We start from the raw sequence: 23,763 nt of genomic DNA, 5'->3' as shown, positions 1-23,763 counted from the left end.
AATAAACACGTATGCATTAATGGGACAATTGAATCTATAGGAAGGTAGCACGGGTGCATGGATTGGATATTGAATATTATTTATTTAGACGTCTGAAGTGTGGGCGTTGGAGATGGCCTATAACGAAAACTTAATGGTAGTAAAGTGGTTGATGTTGACTGTGGCCCATGCTCTTTTTTCTGTCATTGTTCGTAAAAAAACATCGCAGTTTTTTCTCGTAGCCATGGTTCTAGTAAGCGTAGTCATGGTTCTATTATATGTGTGTCTCGTTCTCTATGGCTTTTCTCTCACTCTCTCGCTTTTACTCTCTCTTTCCTTTTATTCCTCATTCTTTTTTTTCCCTCACTATCCTCTTCTCCCTCCCTCCCGCTCTATTCTTCCTTTCATTTTACATTTCTCGCTTCCATTTGCTCTCTTTCGGCGTTTTTCGCTTCCTTTCTCTTTTCCCCAATCTCCCTCTCCAACTCTCCGCCATATTCTCATTTAGTCAAATTATTCCGTGTGGGCGAATTACTTTGAAGGCCTTACAATGTCGATTAAATATTTTACCCGATTTTTCATCGCTCTACTACTTTCCACTCTCTTCGCTTTGCCATTAAAATCGAATTGAGTACCGTGTGCATGACGTACATTCTCAGGCCGATGCGATGCGATGTTTCATGGCACAATCGAAATAACTATTTCCAAGCGATTTTTCTAATAGTTGAATAAACAATTTCATTAGGACATTACTAGTGTATTGAAATACAAGGGAAAAAAACGATTTACAAAAAGCATAAATGCCTAAAAATGCGTCAAAAAGTCTTCATTATTCCTTGAAAGTAAGGAAAGACAAGCAAAGAGTTTTATACGTCGAAATCATAAAGATAAGTGTGGCAATTCCACCGAAAAATAATGAGTTAGCAACAATTTTTACTTGTTGAAAATCGTTTTATTCCACGGAAAACCCGTCAATTCAATTAGAATTGGCGAATAGAGTCACAAGGTGTAGTAGCAATTGCCATTGTAATTGAGTACACAATTGCTATGGAAACCGTCAAAACAATGCGTTGCCATGCAATCGCAACGCGACCGATTTGTTTACACCGAAAAAAACGGCAATCCAACAGGACTCGGTATGCAGCACGTCGCACATCTGTTCATTTAAACCGGCTTCCACTCACTTCCAGTTTGAATAATTGATATCAAGTTTAAAAGTGAATCGTTGACAAGACCAGTTGACAAGATGTGCGATCCATTCTTAGAACGTGAAAAAGAACTGATGAAACTAAATGAATTGTTGAATAGTAAAATGTCATTCGATCCAAAGACACCGAAAACGAATAACGCAAAGTCAAATAACAAAATCAAAAAGTCCACAACAAGCAAACCGCTACGCAACGATGCCAATCAACCGAAAAATGGTATGAAAGAAGCAAATAAATTGAGAATAGACAGCAGCTGTGATGTCAAAAAACCATTTGCAAACACCCACTCGACCGATAAATTATGTGAAAAATATGAACTTGATCCGAAGGACAACGCCTTTAATCGAAACAATAACAATCATGCGAAAAATGATGACGCGAACAAAATATGCAATGAAACCAAGCGAACGACCGACGACAACGGCGGCAACGACAACAACAATGACGCACCCAGCAATGGTGATACTAACATGTGCGACACATTAATTGACACCATCGAAAAATCCATCGATACTAAACCATCGACAAACGCAACACAATTAAGCCTCATTCCGGGCAATGTGTTTCGGAAAAATACCAGCGCCGATGGAATTATCAAGTAAATTTTGTGTGGAGTTTTTTTTTGTTGATGAACAATTTGTGAAATGACTTTTTTATTTTTCTCGATTGATTTTGATTGATTGACTTATTTTGGATATTTTGAATGGAACAAATGAGTCGAATTTCTGTTTTATTACCATTTTCATATTTAATTATGCCTCCAATTCAAGTGGTTTTGAATTACAAATTCATAATCAATCAAATTGAGTAGCGAATTTGAATGTTTTTGAATCTTTTCTTCAACAACAGAGGAAAAATTGAGTCAATTTTGTCAAAGAAGAACGTGACTCATCACTGAAAGCTGTAGACTCTACGTATTAAAATCGTAACATCAGTCTACTCAGTCACAGTCTTCTTTGATTCTGAATTTAACTATGCAATCGTTTAAAGTAAGTGGTTTGAATCAAAAATATCTTCAAAATCATTACAAAAAACTTATTTGAAACGAAATTTTCGAAAGAAAAATCGAAATTTCTGATAAAAATCAATTTTTTCTTTGAATGAAGTCGGTGTTTTTGAACCAAACACTACGATTAAATTGGAGAAATTCGATTAAAATTTTGAGTTCGACTATTTGACTTCATTCAAATATTGAATAATTGAACTTTTTTCTTCAAATTTCAAGTCTAAGATATGAAAATTTTAAAAGTTAAAGAAAAAAGTAAGTTAAAAAGTCTTATTCAATTTATGAATTTTTGTCATTTGCCATCAATTTTTCATCATTTTTATCAATTTCCGTCGTTTTTCATCATTTCTAATAGTTTTTGTATCATTTTTTCATCAATTTTCGCCAATTTTTACCACTTTTCATCAATTTTTTTTTATCATTTTTCCCCCATTTCCACCATTTCACAATTTTTTATTCTTATACACACCCTTTCACCCATTTCCGTCCTTTCCATCCCGCACTTTGTCAGATTCCTCAAAGCTAAAGTGACCATATTGCAGCAAGAATTGAACTTGAGCCATACGGAGAACATAAAAAATCTGGATAATTTGGCCAAAGCCATTGAATTACAAAAGAAAACCGAGGCGGCGCGTTGTCAGGCCGTACAAAGCATTAACGCCTTGAATGCTCAAATTCAAAAATTGCAACAAAATGAGATGAACATTACGTTAAAGTTGAAGGTTAGTCACATCATACCTTGGTATAATCCATATTTTTCTGAATTAAATTCATTCATTTCAATTGTCACCCATTCAAATTGAAATTTAATTGCTCACTAGGAGAATGAGTCAGTTCAACAGTCGCATCGCAAAGAGTGTGACGAGTTGAGATTAAAATTGAAGACGGCCCATCAATCGAATGCTTCGCTTGAGTTGCGTCTACAGAAGAGTCTGGACGATTTGGAGTGTTTGCGCAAAAACTATCGTGTAATAAAAAATACGGAAAAAGATCTACAATTATCGTTACAGCATGAGCGAACATTCTATGAGAATCAATTGAAAATGAATCAAAAGCAACGCAACGATCTCATCGCCGCTCTCAAAAAGCATATGCTACTCATCGGCAATTTGAAGCAACAAAATACCTGTCTCACCCAAGCGAAATGCATTCAAATGTCAGAGAGTGAATTTCTCAAAATTTTGGACTGGAACCATTCAAATGGCACCAAAAATCATTAAACAATTCACTCACGGCATACTCACCGACTAAGCAAATTACACGCTATCGATATTTTTTGTAGATAAAATAGAATGGCGAAATTTGTGTCTTACGGTAAGCATCGGATGGTTTCAAATTGGCCGGCGTGTTTTGTATTTTTGGTGCGTACCACCAATTTGGATGCATTTCAATTTCACAAAATTCGTTACACAATTCGAATGGATCTCACTTTCGGATGTTTGTCAACGACATGCGCTCGAGAGTGTGGACGAGCGCACTGCGCGCCGCGCACACACACAGAGACACGATGCATAGAGAATTGATGGCAAATATTTGATCTAAAATTGAAAAGCTCAGAGCGGCTCCTACGCATCAATCATCAGCAAACAGCTAATTCGAATTGAACACCACACGATTCACGCTCGCGCAACCATTTCAAATGGAATTTTCTCCTTGAATTATAAATTTTTCTGTCAGCATACTAATTACAGGTCGGCGGTTTGTGTGTTTTTTTTTTCATTCAATCACGAAGCCAGAACACATAAAAACTCGATTAAAAACAAAAGAAATTCGTTTTTGTTTCTTCAACCGCAAAAGAGCGCACAGCGAAAAATCAACATCAGAAAGTGTTTGAAATGATGATTGCGTCGAGAGAGCCCGCAGTTTATTTGCCAACAGATTGATTTACTGATTTCTCGATGAACAAATAGATATTAGGTAATTATTTTCTCGTAAGACAAATATAGTTACAGCAGCAACAACAACAACAACGGCAATAACTTCAGCCAGCAATGAAGTATAAACAAAATGCTCACAACAATGACAACAACCGACCAAATTACCTCTCGCCTCTAAACCGATTAAATCGAATGATATACACGAATTAAAGCGATTTAAGAATTTTAGCATTAATCACACAATTGAATTAGAAGCAATTTGGCGCCAACGTATTTTATTAAGGGACCAAGGACATAGTTTTTTACATTTCGATTCACTTTTTGGATTAAATTTCAGCTATATAGACCAACAGTCTATCATAGACCGATAGAATAAACATTTTTCATACTAAATTAAAACAAAATGAGTTTCATTTGCGTTATTAGATTTGGTTACAACAATCGTTTTTGTCTTGTTCGAGTCTGGGTTTTAGACATTTCAGCGTGTTTTTTTATGACATGAGACTTGCTTATTTGTTGCTTTTCAAGTCATCAAGACTTCATTCATGGCGGGAGACGAAAACAGTCATGGTGTGAGAAGCAAAAAAGAGCCGCAGAAGAACTGTTCGAAATTTTTTTCGTTGACACCTTTAGCTATGTTTGATCATAAAGGCTTTAGCTCTTACAAGAAGATGCTTATAGGCTGCGTTTTAATACATATAAAACTGTCACGAATATCTTAAGTTTTTGACCGTGCACCAGTATGGTTCGAACATGTGTACATTCTAACACTCGACTCAAAGACGAATTGAAAATGATAATTGAAATGAATTTTTCGACTCAAAAGGTTTGGGTCACATTTTGGTTATAATGAAAAATAATGAAAAGGAATTTGAAGATGAAATTTTTTGGTTCAAAACGAATTTGAAATGTTTCAAAAAAAATATCGACAAAAGAATTGACACCCATAGAACAAAAGAACAACTTATGAGCACTTCATCTATAACAGAGACGGAAAAAAACTTAGAGAAAAAAAGAGACAAATATGTAAGAGATGGAAAGAGATAGCGATTGGGTGTCTTCGGCTTATTTGTAGATCTTTTTATTTTCTACAATAATGCCGAAGACACCTAATCGTTATCTATTTCCCAGAGGGGCGAAACCGAACTGTCATCATCAATTACAACGCGGCTGTCAGAATAAAGTACAAATTAAATACACGCCAGACACTCTTAAGTGCACCTTCGTAGAACGACTCGTTGAATTTGAACTACTATGTTTGAAAAAGACAACGTATTTTCGTGAACGTATATTATTCATGGAGTGAATAAAAATGATAAAATCAAGTGGAAAATGAATATTTGTGTAAAATTATGTTGTTTCTTTATTTCCTATTTAAATGCAATGAATGATTTGGATGACACATCCACATTATCAAATTTAGAAAAATGTTTCCAACATGAACATATTTATCTAAGTTTTCTTTAGATTTGCTGATGTTCAAATGAATTTTGAAATCAATTAATTCAATTTTCTCATTTTTTACGTTCGCTTCCTACAAAGTGAGCTTGAAAATGTGTTTCAGGAGCTATGGGAATAAAGTGGCTCCTTAAACACACAATGGCTTTGTTCCACCGAGTGCACAAATTTGTTCTACACATTGAACATGTCAGTAGATACTTAACCTCACTTTGTCAATCAAAAACAAGAAAAATGTTAGCAAAGAATTTCTGAGCAAAAAAAAGAAAGTTCATATTCTTTTTCGGTATTTTTTCAAACGTTTCTAAAATGTTATTAAAAATGGGTTTTCATATTAATACACTAGGTGTATTTTTATAAATAATTGAAATATTTTTTAACCAGAATGCTTGAAATATGTACTCATATACTTATGCATACTTTTAGCGCGTTCCGCAACGAATGACAACCGACTACGCGGTCCCCGTTGTAGTTTGACAGTTCGGTTTCATGGCTCTGCTATTTCCAGTAGCGAGCAAAATGTGTCACTTTTGCTCGCAACTTTATTTGTCTCTTTTTTGCTCTAAGTTTTTTTCCGTCTCAGTTATGGATAAAGAGCTCATCAGTTGTTCTTTTGTTCTATGGGTGTCAATTGAATTTAAAAACAAATTAGAAATTCAAAAATGACAACCCACAAAAAAACATCGAAAAAATGTCAAGAATCCAAAAAAATTGCGACTAAAAAGATTCCAATCCTCAGAATATGATCAAAATGACTCTGAATTACACAAAATTAGTTTGATGTAATCAACTTGCATTCGTAACGTTCATGCCAGAGTTCAAAAGCAGAAAAAATACCGATCAAATGATGCATTTAGATTCCAATGATGCATATTGCGAAAAATTAATTGGCGAGATTTTTCGTGCGTGCTTGTCGTTTTGGGCGGACACAAGAAAAAACACAACTCCGTGATCTGTTTTGTGTTTGTTCAATTGGCGAACAAGAGAGAGAGAACGAATGAACGAAAGAAATGAAGAGAATTCGCATTGCACGCGATGATCATGATGCTTGCCACAAGATGTAGTGACTCTCGCACCATTGAGCATTATAGCGATGTGCAATGTGCGGTTCGGCTGTTCGAAACAGTATGGAAGCGTAAGAGAGGCGAAATAAAACAGCATGATTTATGTACCGCATTTACATTAGCGATTAACGGAAAGGAAAGACTGAAACGAGACGAGAATCATCGATATTCCATTTGGCTTAACTAACACAGTCGCACATGTTGGTCGATTTGTTAACGTACGGTCGTTCGTTTTGTTGCCACCATATTTGCTTGCTTGACTCAAGATCAACCACAAAATTCCAACTCAAGGTATTCATGTTGAGTCAAAATGATATAATATTATAAAATGCACGAATCATACACGAATGCAGCGAGTCACACACAAGCGCACAACACACATCCCATATTGGTGATGTGTATGTGTTGGCCCGCATTACCTGTGTTGTCTACCTGTGACAACTACGTGAGTTGAAATAACACAAGAAAATATGCACGCAAACATCCACACACACACACACACACACACACAGCAATCGATCGTCTTCTCTGGAACCGTCCGCTTCAACGCCTTAGCTCGATAAACAATTCACACACAGTCAACGGTGCTCGCGCGCGCGATAGAGACTTGTTTAGTCAATAACACAAACACCTACAAACGAACGAACGAAAAAACCCATTCGAAACCAAGACAAAGACAGTGCAAACACATGTGAACGGTATGCTAGCGCGCGGTCCACACCGTCGTATCTTGTGTGTTGTCGTTGGTTTTTTTTTACCTGATCAGTTTGCTGTGAGAGGTTCGAACAGAAAGATCGCTATTTCGTTTGATTCCCGTGCGCCTCACTAAGAGAAGACACAGACACACGCTGAACCCCAACAACGATGGTAAACAATTTATATTAAGCGGATCTAGACACAGAGATAAAAAAAAAATTCCTTCGAAAACAACGAACAAAACGTTGAATCGATGTGTGTCTGATCCTGATACTGAAATGGACTCGAAACAGTGACGATTTTCGGTGTTAAACGACAACCAAAAAAAAAAATAATTGTGTGCAAAACAAAACGAAACGATACGTTGTAGTGCATGTGCGTTAATCAAAATTCAGTGAATTCTTTTGCACAATTTATTAATAAATTTTTGTTGTTTGTTCGTCATTCTGCTGGGTTCTTCGTTGAACATGTAAATGAAGAGAACGATTTGGTTTTGATCATAAAAAAAAGAGGAGTGTTTTTGTTTCTCTTTATCAGCGATTCCATCCAATGCTCGGCGAGTGAGAGAACGATTGAACAGAGACGAACACAACTGAGTTGTGTTGAGAATCGGCAAAGAAGTCAGTGATCTTAGTCAAACCGAAGAAAAATAAATCGGCAATCATTTAATTTACCGAAATTTTTCGTTGCCTTTCGTTGTGTTTTTCCGTCTGAATTGACATACAAAAAGCAGGTTCGAGGAAACTGAATAACGACAATTAATTAAAAATATCGAGGAAACAACCATTTTTTACTTGACTTGCTGCTTGTTTTCATGTGTGTTCGTGAGTTTTTTTTTTAATTTTCGGTGTCATTTTGGCCAACGATTAGAATTCGAATGCGTACAACGATAAAGTGTCTGACGCGAAAAACCTTGAAGAACGCAACAGTTTTTTTTGGAATGGGGCAAAACAACGGCAAATTTAAGAAGACAGAATAAAATCGAGAAAGAGCGACAAAAAAACGACGACGATAACGACGATCGACGACAACAGAACAGATCGTAAAGAACAAACAATAGATATTTTTTTGCTGCTACTGGCTACCACATCCAGCTACCTTCTTTTTTTTTTTAGCAACCAACGTAAACCAAAAACGGTGAGTGATTTTAACAAATAGAAACCGAAACTCCAGATTTAATTAGACACCACGACAAAATGTAATGACAAAAAAAAACCGACCGAAACAGAATCGAAGACGAAGGAACCGAGAAAAGAAACAGAAATTGGCAGCAAAATGAGAGACAACGAGAGGAAGAGGGAGAGAGAGATAGACGAACAAAAGTGTAATCGATCGATTGAAATCGATGGAGATGAGTTGATCGAACGCACAGAAATGTTACGCTATTAATATTATTGTCGTAGGTGCGAAATGGTGTGTGCGCTTATGAAATCGAAAAGAAGCAGCGCAAAAAAAAAGAATTGAATAGACGGCGCAAAGAAGTAAGAAAAAAAAAACGTACACGCGTGCAAGAGAAGTAGCTGAAAATAAAAGAGTGAATAAGTAAATACGATGAATATCCGTCGGAAATTGATTGCGAGTTGGCCAATAAAAGTGTCAAACATTCAAATGAAAGCCTTCACATTTGTCGAATCAATTGATTTTCGTTCGGTTTTGAGAAAAGAGTATTTTCTGGTTGCGGTCGCTGGGCGCAAATTGACGTTTGTGCTGTGCTCTGCGCTGTGTGTTGTGTTGGCTTCGGTTGGTAGAAACAAATTTGCAATTTGCATGGAATGGTTGTTGCCTTCCGTATTCAAAGTATGGCACACAACAACAGCTCCACTTGAATGCAATAGCTGCAGCAGCAGCAGTAACAGGCAAGGTATTATCTCATAAGCGATTGCTTTGGTGTGTAACAGCATGCAGTCGCAAGCGAGCGAGCGAGCGACCGAGAGAGAGAAAAATCATTGTTTATGCGTCAATTTGAATCAACGCAACTTTTTGATTGCAGTTCCTCGCCTCGGCTTTCGTGTGTTGCGCTTTTTTTTGCAGCTCGTTTTCTTTCGCTCGGTTTGCAAAGATTTTGTTGTTTTTTTCTCTTCGCTTGTTCCGACCGAAGAGACGGATCTTATTCGTAGTACATATCGTTCAAATTACATTATGCCCGAGTCTGTGTGCGGTTTGTTGTTGTTGGTTTTTCTTTCTCATTTCATTTTTATGCCTTCCACATACATGCAAGGCGCGCTGTATGTGATGGTGCGCACGAACGAACGAACGAGTGAGCGAGCGTGATCACTATGCGCTTTGTGTGTAACATAATATCGCTTGTGTGTGCCGTGTCGTTTATTGCAGCGAAATGACAATATGGATTCCATTGTTATATTTGATTTCATTCGAACCACAGATAGATACAGACTCACCCATACCATCGAAACACATCAGCATGCACTCAGCACAAAATAACAATACACACACATATATACAGAGAGATAGATAGACCGAGAGAACTTGGACGAAAAACGACAAACACACAATAGAAAGGAAATAACTATTCACGAGATCCCCGTGAAAAAAAACGAAAATTATATGAGAAATACACCAGACTGAATGCTCGAATCGCTGAAACAATCGCGCTGAATCGAAATGTAAATAAAATTGAAAATTGAACATCGCATATTTTTCTCTTCTTTTTTCGTCTTCTTCTTATTTTTCTCTCTGCGCAATTCAAGCTGCTCAGCACACACGTAAGCGCTATATTTATCGCAGTTTCGTTTGGCTCGTTTGCGCCAATTGATTTCGAAATACGCAATCGACCAGTCAATGAATCATATTTGGCTTGAATTCGGTAATCCAATACCGATGTTGCATCGGTTTTATGCTCAGGCTCACATAAAAGCTTGCTTAGGTCAGCTCAACTCAGTTTAGTTTACCTCAGTTTAATTTGGCTCGACTCCACTCACCTCAGCTAAGCTACGAACATTCGCAACGATGACCATTCTGATCGTGTTGAATATGGACGGTTTGATGCTTGGACTTTAGATTTTACTCAGACGTTTTTCGAGACTTTTCTTAACACAATTTTCTTTAGCGAGATTTGATTCGGCAACATTTTCTTCTGAGGAATTTTGTGTAGACAGTTTATGTATGTGAACTTTTGTCGACGAGGTTCGCTTTGGTGAGATTTTCTTGGACATGAGATTCAGATCGGGATTTCATGGATCGGGACCATGGATTGAGTTTCAATAGATTGGATTGAACCGATTTCTTTCGGTTTTTTCTTCGGTATTGAAATTGAATTCTTCTTCTTTTTCTCTTTCCCATTTCCCTCATCCCCATCCTTGTCCTTCTCCTTCTCTTTTTCGGTTTCTCCTTCACCTCTTTCTACTTCGCCTTCTTCTTCTTCTTTTCCGATTTTTTCTTCTTCCCGGAGAAGACTACTCCATCACCGCTAATAATCATTCTTTATAGCCCAAACGATAACTACCGAAGTGAACGATTTCGTTGAACGACAAAGCGATTAAACATGAATCAATAAATCGCATAAATGCTCGTATTTACGCATAAATGCCATATAAATCAATCCAGCATTGTAAAATATTGAGCCACATTCAATTCTCAATCGCCGTGTAACCAAATCAACAAACAGTCTCTCGGGACATAGCTTTTGGCGCAAACAATCCCGTTCCGTGCAGCGAAACGATAACAACAAAACACAGCTAAAAAAAATAGCACCAAAGTCGCTAGACGGAGAAAAAAAACACACTCCAAAAATAGCATTGCGCGTACAGGGAGAGAGAATGGGCGCAAATGATCAGCATGACGCATGCGAATGGCGAACCAATGTAACAGAGAGCGAAAAAAAACCAGGCATCCATACAGCATTCGTTGTGAGCCGAACACGCCGGAAAAGTGAACATGCAAATTGAAAGTAAAAGTTTTTTTTGTTGCTGAACAAATAAATGGCCACTACGTAGATGAATAATAATAACAATATTATTTGGTTTCTCTATCTCTGTGTGTTTTTTTTTTCTCTGGCTTACTGTTTGTGTGCGGATTGCGCATTTGCTCGCGCGCCCGAACAAAAACCATACAAACGGCTCTCCACAGCTGGTTATGTGTTTGTGTGGAAACGGGCAACCCGAACCAGAATGACCACAATAACATTTAAGTCAAACAAACCGCGAGCGAGCGCGCAAATCGCCATTTCAACGAAAATACACCGTCTCTATTGGACAAAAGAGCAAATAGCACGTTTTAACGGAGAAGACGACAACCAAAAAAGCATTTCTTTCCGAATACGACAATGTTTTATCGCCAGAGTTCCTATACGATTGTGCAGTGCATTCGTCAACTTGCCACCTTTTATGTTATGATTTTCAATGCGAAAATATTTCGACATTTACCTTTTGAATTCCGAGTAAATATTCCATTCGAATGATTTACTTTTTTTCTGCATGTTGTTTGACGAAGAGAAGTGGGAAAAAATGGGCAACTGAATGAACTCCAGACAGACGAGTGCGTGCAATTGAGACAAATCTGCATAAAAAATGCAATGGAATGAGTAATTTTCTGAAAGAAATCTGGTTGAAGAAAAAGATTGAAGGCTTGGTAGTCATCCAAATGACATTCTAATTCAAAATGCACCTTTCATCAACTCAAAACGCACTCCATTATTACTCAGCGAAATCATGCCGTCAACGGCTTTCAATGGCCTTTGAATCCCTTCTATTGATCCATAAATTTGCAAATTCAATTGAGTGCGTTTCGATCGTTTATAGTAATCGATCTCGATTTAGTCGAAGGTTTTTAAATGATCTAGTCGAAATGTAAATTAGTTCAATTGGTTTTGGATTTTAATAAAACATTTTTCTTTTCGGATATATGATTGACGAACATTTTTATTGCCTTTCAATCGTGCTCGACTGCGTTCAAAGCGCTGGAGTATGTGTGTGTGTGTGTGCTTGTGTAGGTAGATAATTTGCAATAATTCGACAGAACGCCTATCGATTGCATATTTTATGTGTGACGCATAAAAATGCAAAATCACACGAAACCAAAAACAAAATAAAAGAACAACACAAAAACAAAATCGCGTCGCAAGCGAGACAACAGAGACAGGGAGAATATGAATGGTGTTTTAGAATAAAAATCAGCGGATTTTTATGTGGTTTTTTCCGCTCTCTCTCTCTCTTGTGCTGTTTGCATATTGCTAAGGTCACAATGAGAAATATAAATATGCGATGACTTCATTTTCATGTCATACCGGATCCATGTTTACTACATCTTCTCTCAACTCACACACATCGAACTATGAACATGGCAATTGTGTGTAGATTTTGTACTTCGTGCAGACGGCTTTTTGATCGTTGCAAGGCTTAACATGTTGTGTGTTGGTTTTAATTTGCGGTCATACATTGACGCCTCAACAGCCGACAGGCCAACACTTAAGTGGTGCACACGCAATTCGCTACATTTAAATGTCATTAAACGAGAAGAAACATTTTAAACGATCGTAAATTCCCAACAATAAAGCAGATTCTCGTTGGATTTGACAGCAGATTATGGTCGTGTTTTGAGATAGATTTCGGTCAAAAATTGGAACCGATTTGGGTTGAATTTAGAACAATTTTGATAGATTCTCTGCTAGATGGATATTCAATTCTTCGAAGGTGTGCCGAAATGTTTTCCGATAGGAAAAGATGGGTAAAACTAGTGGTGATGGTTAAAAGTTGGTCAAAATTTAGACATTTTTCGAAGCTCAGACGATTTCCTTCTACCATTTACATAACCCATACATTACTTACCATTTACATGATCAATGGCTAGTCTAATTTTCTGAAATTAAAGTCAAAATTTCAAGAAAAAGACAACAACTACGGGAAAAGAACTGAAGAACAGTAAAAATAGACAAAAAATTGATCTTCAGACATTGTTTAAGGGGAACAAATGAAGGAATATCGCATTTTTAAAGCAAAAATCGAATTCATTTGCTTGAAAAGTTATTTTTAATTGATTCAATTCTAACGATCGATAATTGGCGACACCAAATCAAGAGAGCTCATAATCATAAGCAGAAATAGAAAAAGGAGACAAAAATGTAATACGATTGGCAAAATATCTGAACTTTTTTTAATAAAAACTGTATAACATTCATACATTTTTCATTCATTCTTCATAATTAAGAACATTTATAACAGAAAAATCTTGATTGCTTCTCATTTTTGGATAAAAACCTTCCTTTTTTGTCTTAATGATTCTAATTTCTGACAAGAGAATATCGCAGAATTCTGCTAATGTCCGCAAAAACCAGTTTTTTACCCATAAATACTTGGCAAGCTTTAAAAGTTAAAGCAAACGTGTATTGGAAAGGCATATGGTTAACACAACCATTGATTCAGTCTGACTAAAAAGAGTTAAATCTCCCGATTAAGCCAAAAAAATATGGGCATTTAATTGGATGCTCTATTTGTATTGAATAACTTGATCTATTACGTCTAAATTGAAAGCCATCAATAGTTTCAAGTTGGGGGCTCAAAGAAAAACTCCCATATGAAAAATTGTCCATCGTTTAACGTTTTTCCCTTCAAACGAGAGTATCAAAAGTCCCAAAATTGATGTTTTTGTGTCAAAGACACGCACGAAACGAAAAAACCTCCATAATTGTCGTTTCATTAATATCGAGCATTTATTCTGAATTTCGTTGTTTCGCGTAATTTACAACACGACACGATGACTGTGTGAAAAGAGACATACTATGAAGTGTGTGTGTGTGTATTAAACGTCTAATAAAACAATGTTAAATGTGAAGATAGGGAAAAAAAACTGCGTTGCATTTTTATTGTTGAGTGACAACAACGACGGTGATGATGTCGTGCAAATGATGATGTCGCGTAATTGTGTCTCTGTTTCATATTGCGCGGTGGTTTTTTTGGGCAAAAGATCGGTTGGAATAATTAAGAATTTTGAGCGAGTGAAAGTGTATGTGTCTAGCTCGTTAACAACAGCTTCACCTTTCCGTCTCTCTCACCGAGTGTGTGTGTATGTGTGTTTTCCTCTCTTCATCATCAGCTTATGCAATCGCACGAAGCACTTGCTCGCATACAAAAGTGTCGAAATTAACCAAACAAATGGTTTTTAAGTAGTACACACACTCGTTTAACACTTTACATCACCATTTCTCGTGCATTTGTTCGAATTGTCGTTTGTATTTAGACAATGATGCGCGCACGCGGATCGCGTTTGGTGTCACTTTGGTCGTCACGAAGCGACACACTATTTTCAAAGTGACATTGTTTCATTTTGGAACGGTTCGGACATGGAACATCGTGCAAATTGTAATTGTTCACATTTGTGTGCGCGACAACTGTAGCAGCAAAAAGATGAATCCTTGATCTACAAATCGATGTGATCGAACGCAGCCTAATATGGCAAATGAGGTGTGTAGAGCATGGCAAGCGACCTTGACACAATCCTCTTCGAAATATAGCAATTGTGACCGAAAAAAAAACAATGCAGTTTCATTTAAAAATAGAATTAAAAAGCGGCAGAAGAATCGATTGAGATGTCGTTGCCAAAAACCGATCCAAAAACAAACCACCACATTGTATTCTCGGTATGAGTTAATTTCATTTGATGTGCTGTTAACACAGTTTGCGTCTGCTTATAATAATCGTGTCACCATTTTACGCAGAAATTCAGCAAACAAGTGCGGTCGATTGCTCAAACTGTGCCGTGTATGTCGTCGGTATTTCACTTTTGTTTTCTGTTCAGGTTCACGCATTAATGTCCATTTCGCAATTATTCACTTAAAACCGCATGTAAAAAGGTGAAATGAACAGAAAAAAAACAGCATGTAGAAGAGCGCAAAAACTTGCTTGAAAATAAGCAGAAAAAAAATGTGCGGCTTGGAGAAGAAAAGAAGTTTTATGATTCTAGGGAAAATGTGTTAAAAGCCGTAAAAAACAGCACATATGGGCATGCACGTCATGTGTGTATTTGAGGAAAATCAATTACGATTGGCGAACGCAGCACAATTTTATGGCACTTATTGAATCAATGGCCATTTTTGTTGTTGTTGCAAGCAACACTCCACCACTCACCAAATTGATAGTTCCCATCGCCTAGAATCAGTTTTTAGGGGGCGCGCATCACAAGCAAAACACACACTTGTTTGAGCTTCGTTTGGTGCTGCCGTTGCCGTTGCTGTGTGTTTTTTCTACTTGAAAAACATTCCGTTCCATTATATTCCGTCTGTTTGGTACACAATGCCCTACACACATACTACCCGCTCATTTAACGGATCTCGTATATATCGTATACATTTGAGTTGCATATTGCGCTCGAACGGCTCAAAATCAACGAATATCAAATTAGTTGCTTTGTTTGTACAGTTAAGCCCCGACTATTTCGTGATATGATCGCATGCATTGTTCTCTTCTCGCATATATTTCGTTTTTTCTTCTTTTTTTTCGATTCGTTTCGTTTGTTTGTTCAGTCGATTCTTTGGCATGTGCATGTGTTCTTCCCTCCCTGTGAGACAAGTGAGTGCGAGCAAGTGAGCGAGTGCGAGCAAGTGAGTGAGATGGATACGGTGAAGAACAGAGACAAACGGCGCATTTTTTATGCATGCCATTACCTATATTCGTGGATATGCATGCGTGTTAGGTGTTAACGAGTTCTGAACAACAACAACAACAACGAACCAAGAAGAAAAAAACAATCACTGTATTGAAACGGGCTGAATCATAACTTCCATTTGACCCACTCAAACGCATTTGCTCTATCATGTGCATCAGCATGAGCTCATTCAAAATCTAGAATTTTGTGGATAATTGAACATTTTTCGAGATGAAAATGGCGAACATTTTTTTTTTTCCTTGCTTCTCTCTCTCTCTCTCATTTTATTTCATTGGAAAATAGAATAATTTCTAATTGAAAATTCAAAATGGGTATTTTCTGCTCATTGAAATCGTAAATTCTTTATATTTAATTGAAATTTTATAGTTATTTTAAATTAATTACAGTTGTTCTTACAGCATCTTTGTTTTTTTTATATTGCCATCTTTTTTTTCGGAGCAACATGCATATCATACCCATAAATCATAGTTTTTACCTCATTAATTACGGTGCATTTGTAAGAGAATGAATATCAAGATGATTATTGTTCTTTACCCACATGTGTGGTGTTACCGTCATCTCTACTTATCTCTGAAATTATGTGATTTCATAATACACCGCACATTTTACCGTGCGAGGGCCCTGCGACTCTATTGTGATGTCACAAGAGATGAACCAAAACTGCTCCATTTCTTCGGCAAATGCCGTTTCATGTGGTCTCTCACGACAAAATTGAACGGTTTATTTCGATCATGCCGATTCGTTGCACGTGAATTTTTGTTGCGCTCGGTTTCGTTGACATCTAACCGTAATTCGTTTTCTTCTATCAGAGCCCTGTTTCTACCTTATCTAATATTTAAAGCAACAGTACTTTGTCTTTTCTTCACCGTTTTTTTTCTGCTTCTTCTTTATCGTTATTGTCGTTGATTACGTTGCACTCGGTGGCAAGCACCTTCTTAACTGTCATTTCTCTTTCTTTTTCGTTTTCTTTCTATCTCTGCGAGTGCTGCAAGTGCTCGCGAGTGTTTTTTTTCTTTCGTTCTTTTGCCACAATTACATATGTGGTGTTGTTTTTCGTGGAATACACGAATATTTGCCTGAAAACCAGATTGTGTGTGGCTGATGAAGATGATGATGATGATGCCATACATGCATGTGCATGTTAAGAATATGCATGATACACATTTAATTTGGTTAAATGCGCTGTGTATGTGTTTGTGTATGAGATCTCTTCGGAATTAGAACGACAAATTGGATGAGTCTGACTGAAATCTCATCTCTTTCTCTTGCTATCGAAATTTTTTTTCCATTTCGTACGCATCGCGTTTTAGAACCGTTCGATGTGTGAGAATGTCGATGAAACGGTGTTTTTTTTCGTGTTGCTTCGAATTAATCCAGCTAAATAAATTCGATGTTACGTGAGATTTGAGTTGGAAATACGTGTGTGTGAGAGATAGAGAAAGAGAGAGAGAGAGAGAAGGCGAATGGGAGAGAAAAGCGGCATTTGGCCGTACTCACATTTCCCATGTATAATCAGAATGTGTGGTGGACCTGTGAAGAGATAAAGAAATGCAAACCATGTTATTAACAACGTAAGATTCAAATCGAGCGACGAGTCGAGAGAAACGCAAAAAAACGCCCGCGAACCATTCGAATAATTTTTTTTTTCTTCATTGTAATATTTTAACTCGTTCCAATTCAAAGACGTCCGATCTATTCATGAAGCACGCATCGGTTGATTTCCGTTCGTCTTCGTCTTTGTCTTTTAACGTTCACCGCGCGCACGAACAAACGAATTAGCGCACGGACAGTTGAAATGAATGTTGTGGCAGTGAAACAGTTGCTTTTTTCAATTCTCGGAATGATAAGGGAGATTGACAAATATGTGCGAGTGGGCGGGACATTAATCAGAGTGAAGCGTGACAACGAATCGAGAGTGTGAATCAGTGTTTTTGATGAACAAGTCAAGAGTGAGATTCAGAGTCTGAAAATGGCCAGAGAATCATTAACGACTTCCCCAATTTGTGAGAGGGAATCGAAGTGTTGGAGTGAGATCATCCGACACTTTGAAGACAGAAACTCATCAACGACTCTGAAGAGTGCGAGAAAGAGGGAGAGTGAGCGCGAGAGAGGGAGACAGCGCAAACCATCATCTCAGAACATGATCTCTTTGTAAATTAGTTCTCCATCACTTACTGACATAATCTCATCTTCTCAGGTGAATAAATGTGCTACGAAACAAAATCTAAATAAAATGCGCTGAAAGAGCTGCAGCCACTGCCGCCGCCGCAGTAAAAATATGTCCATCAGCGCAAAATTCACTGGAAAACAACGAAAAAAAAACCCAGCAGAACTGAGCAGCAACAAACAAATAAAAACAATAAAAGGGGGAGATCATCGATGCGTGCATCACATTTACATTCACACTTTGTAGCGCGACTAACAAAAAAAAAATGCACAAACGAACGAGCGGCCATCATTGCACATACAAACGGAATGGAAACAGACCGAAAGAACGTTTTGTATTATTTTACCATTTAAATCCGTAAACAATGTACACAAATTCCACTGGTTGAGAGTAAGAACGCGCGATAGGGGGATAAAGAGAGCAAGGGAGCTTAACATACGGACCGAATTAAAATTGCGTACGCTATTCTATTCGGCGACCATTTGCCGATTGTACAGTGTTACTGTAGCCCTGTTTGTTTGCGCGTTTTTTTCTTGTTCTTGGTTTTGTTGTAGTCTCATACCTCGGGTTCATTCCATGATAATCATTATTTTGCGCACAAACACAAAATGTACATGCAATTTTCAATTCGATGTGAAGATAATTAATTAGATACCGAGAAAAATGTGTGAGTGTGTGTGTGTGCATGTATGTGTTCTGAATCACATCAAAAGGAGTGATCGTCCAAGCAATGCACGCATTTTAAGAAGGAACGAAACCAAACAGTCACATTGCGCTTAAGAAGCACACGATCTCCCAAACAAGAGAGGCAATACGGCAAAAATAAAACAAATATAGAAATGTTTGATAAACGAACGGACGAAAAAAAAGACACACACGGGCAAAATTGAATGAATCGAGAACACAAGCATTAACAAGCATCGATGGGTTTAGCATGCAAGCGTTTTTTGCTTGCCTCTCGTTGTGTGCCGAAGATGCTGCAACGAACAATATTATCTGCAATCAAAATATAGCGAATGTAACCACACAAAGTACGTGAGTTGTAATAGATCTCTTCGCGTTTAGTGTGCGCGATTTGTTTGCCAATCTCATGTCCGTCTGTCCATAACGTCTGTTTAGCACATTGCACCTTTTTTTCACTTTGAAATTGTGACGAGCGCGCTATCGAGAGAAGTGAATCTTTTCGTCGCAAAACGATCACGTACGAAAGACACTACTGAAGCGAATGAAGAAACATCACTCTGGAAATGAAAGAGAAAAAACATTTGGAAAAGTAGAAAAGCTACTAGAAACGAAAAAGAGAGAAAAAAAACCTCTTGAAACGAAAGAGAAGAAACAAAAACGCTTTGGTGATGCCTAGTTTTGCTTGTTTCTCAGTAATTTGCCTCTTTTTTGCAGTCACTTCTCACTAATTTTATGGCCGCTTTTTCGATACACTGCTGTTGATAGAACCGCCCTGACCCCATCCAATTTCCAATGTAACCGGCCACACGATGGCCACTTTGTGGCGCTGAATGTCGTTCGAAACGTTTCGAAACCAAAGCATGGTGACCTATACCGTGATTCTGTGCTCTCTTTTTTTCACAGCCATGTCACTCAATGCATGTGGCCTGCAAGTCACTCACAAATCGCATTGAGATGACTTTTAATGACATTTTAAACATGCAATAAACGTATTAGCACCGCGCTATCAAAGAATTAGCTCACACAAATCACCATGGATTTTTCATCTGTAATTTTTTTTTCTTGTTTCCTTTTTTTCTATCGCGATTTCCTCTGGGTCGAGGAAAAACATCAAGCGTTGGCGGCAATGAAATAGAGAGAGCCATGTGGATAGTGATGGAATGGGAATGAAATAGAGTGAATAAGAATGTATGAGAAAGCAAAATTGGATGGATGAAAGAAAGAAAAAGAGAGCAAAAGAGAGCGACATTCACGAAGAATGAGAAATAGAGTGACAGAGAGCGTCAGAGAGCAAAAAGGAGGGAGTGAAACAGCCAGAGAAATTGAAAAAAAATAGAAACGGTGTGAAAGATCGAAGAGAAAAAGTGCTATGTGGCCTTAGTCCATATTTCATATAAACATTTTGTTGACATTGTGACAGAATTCTCGGTTATTTTTGCTTTCTTCCCATGTCAAGCGACAAACGCAAACTTTAAAAGCGACAAACGCAATAACAATCATGTGATTGGGTAAATTCTTGAGGATTGCGCGATACATTCGTGTGTGTGTGTGTGTGTCATTCAATTTCTTTGTGTAATTTTTTTTCAAGTGTTTTTTCCTGTATTTTCCTCTTGGTTCACGCTCTTTTGTGCATCGCCGACATCGAATCCACCGTCATATGGTGCGCGGTAAACAATGAGTAGCGCAGAAACCCGAGAGAGAGAGCAAATAAGAGAGTTAGTGTTCGTGTTCACGAAGAGCGCCAAAGCATGTAGTGTGGAGACGAATGAATTGTGTAGCTCGCATGTTACACATTGGCACATGAAGTGTTACTTGGTATTACGTGCATAGCAGCGGCGGCGGAGGCAGCAGCAACAGCACCAATAACAGAATATGTACGCCTTTGTTACATAAGTCGCAAGGTCCATGATTAAATATGGAAATGTCCTACTTTGTTCTGGTTTTGGACAAACGGCAGCATTTCATCTCTGTCTCTGTTACTCCCGTCTATTTCGCCTCTTGTGCTTTTTTAAATGTCTATTTTCGTTAACGCCACTATGATTGTTGTTGTCATTGGTTGTGTGTGTTTTTTTATTTGCAAATCTTCAAACATGCGAAAAGCCCACACTCGCGCGCACATTTTTGATTAGAATGGCATTTTGAGCGCGATCACAAATTCGATCGATGTCAAAACGAAATCAAAAGTCTTTGTTTTTTGCCTTTACTTTCGATTAAATATTGTTTGGTGTTTGGATTTCCTACCGTTTTTTCTCTGTAAGATTTTTAATTTTTTTTTTTTGAAATTTATTGGCATTGGCTCGAAACTACGACTTTGATGAAGATCAATCTCACTCGCTTCGGTTCGATTACATAGTTTTTCAATTGGTGAACTTTGGATAAAAACAATTCATGGAAATTGAATTGAACAGCAACAGCAAGAGATTGAATCGAGCAACGCTAGAGCATGTGATCAAACACACTGATTTTATTTAGCAAATAAAATAAGCAGCAGCAGCCGCCAAAAACTGAAAATAAATTGAACGAAAATTGTACACATCATTGTTTTGTTACAAATGAATATCATTAAGTGTCTGAGCCCGATCAATGTGCCACTTAATGCCATTGCTGCTTTACGTCTCAAAATCACACACAGCTCACACAAAACGACGACTATGTCTAGAGAACACACGCACACTCGCGCGCGCGCACATACCATGTGTGTATGTTTATACCATTTTTTTTTGCTGTGCAAAATCTTTGTGTTGCCTGGATTTTATACGGTGTACATCGCAATTCAAAATTCATTCAGTTCGGCTTCGACTCCGTCGTGTAGCCTCGACGATATTGAAATGAGCTAGCGTTTAAATGGTTTGCTATTATATCACAATTAAACACAAATTACAACTCATGTGTCGAACGAGTAACGCCACATTCACTGTTTACACATTAATTGAATTCCATCTGAAAAAAAAAATAACAACAAAAAATAAATATCAATGAAGTGAAGCGTTTGCTAACGAGAATCGGATTTCATTTCGTGCCGAATTACATTCAAAGGGCTTCTTGATTGAAGAAGATTTATGTTTGAACACGATGGAAAACACAACGACGGCTTATTAAGATGAAGCACACTTCTTTGCGAACAAATGATTTGTTATGGAGCAACAACTTCTTCGTTAAGAGTTTTCAGCTTGATTTCTGTTCAGCTTAGGTTTTCCTCTCGAATTTTTTCGAAAAAAGTCTGTTTTGAATCGAGAATTGTGATGCCTGGAATTGAAATCAGGACCTTAAACTTGACATTTTGATGGAGAAAGAGGAAGGTTTCTAGACGAACCTGTGTCTTCTTCAATGAAGGCGCTTTCTTCGGATTTTTTTCCGAGACTCGAATTTCATGATTTTTTTTTGACTTTGATGATTTTTTTTAATTTTCTCGATGTTTTCTGAATACAAACTTGGTTTCCCGTTGAATTGGATCCGTTCTTCGAAGAACCTGACCTTTTCACAAGATATACCAATACAACTTCGCCAACCGTTTGTTGCGTAAAGATCGTCTACAAACCGGCGCAACCAAAGAAATGATTGAAACACTCGAATGATCCGAATTGATTTGAAATTCTTGAATTGGCAATTCAATTGCGGTTCAAATGAGTTTAAATCTAATTGTAATGACAACATGTTGTGCGTGAGACGAGACGAACAGCGAGTCATTGTACATGTCGTACAATATTGGTCAACTGCTGACGAACACTCGCGACGAGTTTTTTTTTCTTTTTCTCTCGTTCCCTTTCTGATTGAGTTGTGCGATTACGTTGTTTTCATCCAATTTTATGGTTTGACTCGTGTTTTTTCTTCTTCTTCACAATTTCGATTTGTTGACGACGACGACGACGACGACGGACGCATTAGAACTGGAATTGGAATGATGTGAAGTCAATGTGGACGCGCGATGGTTAAACAATTTTAGCGGCGCATTATGCACGAAACGGAGCACGACAACAGCGATATCGGCAAAAGAAAACAAGAAATCGAAGCTCTAAACATATGTTTCGCTTAGTTGCGTTTCATTTTTTGCTTTTTCTGCACTCTGGTTGCAATGAATCTGGTTCCATTGCAATGAATCTCGATCGAAGATTCTGTGTGAGTGAGTGGTGGTGCGACACATGATCTCAATGGGAAAGAAAACACACGACAGCCACGTAATATCGGGTTTTGAGCTTGTGGTGCAAACAGTGAAAAATGCGTAAATAAACGTCTCACGTAAAGACAAAAAGGCAGGCAGCATAAAAATTTATGTTGCTGAAGGTCAACACGTACACAGATTTTCACTCAAGACTTGCTCACGCTGTACGTCGCATTCGGAATAAAATGTCTCGATGTCGTAATCATATTTTCTACTCTTCTCACTCTCTTTGGAGTTCTTTGGATTGTGAAATGTGTGTGTGTGTGTTGTGCTTGGGTTTTGATTTAGCTTTAGTAGAAAAGAAAAAGAAGAGGTATCACTCTAAGGCACACTCAACAAAATGGAATCGATGCGATATAGCAAATTCTTGAGCCGTCATGATTCTGAAAATAATTTACATAATTGATTTTTAATGCACTTTCAACACGTTTTTTTTTCCTATCTATCTCTTTCTCTCGTCACCAGAGCTCTGTGCTCTCGTCACTAGAGCTAAAACGAGCGAGAGCTGTACAGCTTATTTTTATGCGGCTGGCTAGACATTGAAAGGCTGTAATCAATTGGAAGATAGCATCTTTGGTCTGTTCGCACTCATATGAGCGCGCTCGCGACACGATCAATCTCCATCGATTTTGCAGAACCCATTTATCGATCCATTGTTTTGGATTGACGATACATGAACCGGCATGTCGTTCATGTGTTTCGCTTCATTTGGTCATAATTTTGCAATTTAACACCGAATGTATTTGGTTTCAATTCCACCTGTGTGTGCGCTGTGTGTGATGGACCCGATGAATAATTCTCAATCGACGAGAGAAAATCTCTTTCTCTCTGTTTCTCCACCTCTCGCTC

General features: G+C 37.7%; 2 protein-coding genes across 3 annotated transcripts in view; both read left to right on the top strand.

The window, feature by feature from the left end:
- Window positions 1–1,225: 1,225 nt before the first annotated feature.
- LOC129574460 (testis-expressed protein 9-like) lies at window positions 1,226–3,475 on the top strand. Its single transcript, XM_055456512.1, has 3 exons — window positions 1,226–1,785; window positions 2,705–2,915; window positions 3,015–3,475. The coding sequence occupies exons 1-3, from the start codon at window positions 1,226–1,228 to the stop codon at window positions 3,411–3,413; spliced, it is 1,170 nt and encodes a 389-aa protein (XP_055312487.1). The 3' UTR covers window positions 3,414–3,475.
- Window positions 3,476–7,351: 3,876 nt separating this feature from the next.
- The window catches only part of LOC129574424 (uncharacterized), a 40,942-nt gene continuing 24,530 nt past the window's right edge, over window positions 7,352–23,763 (top strand). The window contains exon 1 of one of the 2 annotated variants that reach the window (XM_055456439.1): window positions 7,352–8,425. The gene's annotated coding sequence lies outside the window, so the exon portion shown is untranslated. The remainder of the gene's footprint in view (window positions 8,426–23,763) is intronic. The other variant, XM_055456440.1, reaches the window with a different exon arrangement.

This window comes from Sitodiplosis mosellana, unplaced genomic scaffold, assembly GCF_009176505.1.
Source record: "Sitodiplosis mosellana isolate CC-2019 unplaced genomic scaffold, AAFC_SMos_1.0 Smas_scaffold_6162, whole genome shotgun sequence".
In the NCBI taxonomy this organism is placed as follows: domain Eukaryota; kingdom Metazoa; phylum Arthropoda; class Insecta; order Diptera; family Cecidomyiidae; genus Sitodiplosis; species Sitodiplosis mosellana.
The sequence above is the reverse complement of the archived record's forward strand: the minus strand, read 5'-3'. Positions and strand labels throughout refer to the sequence as shown.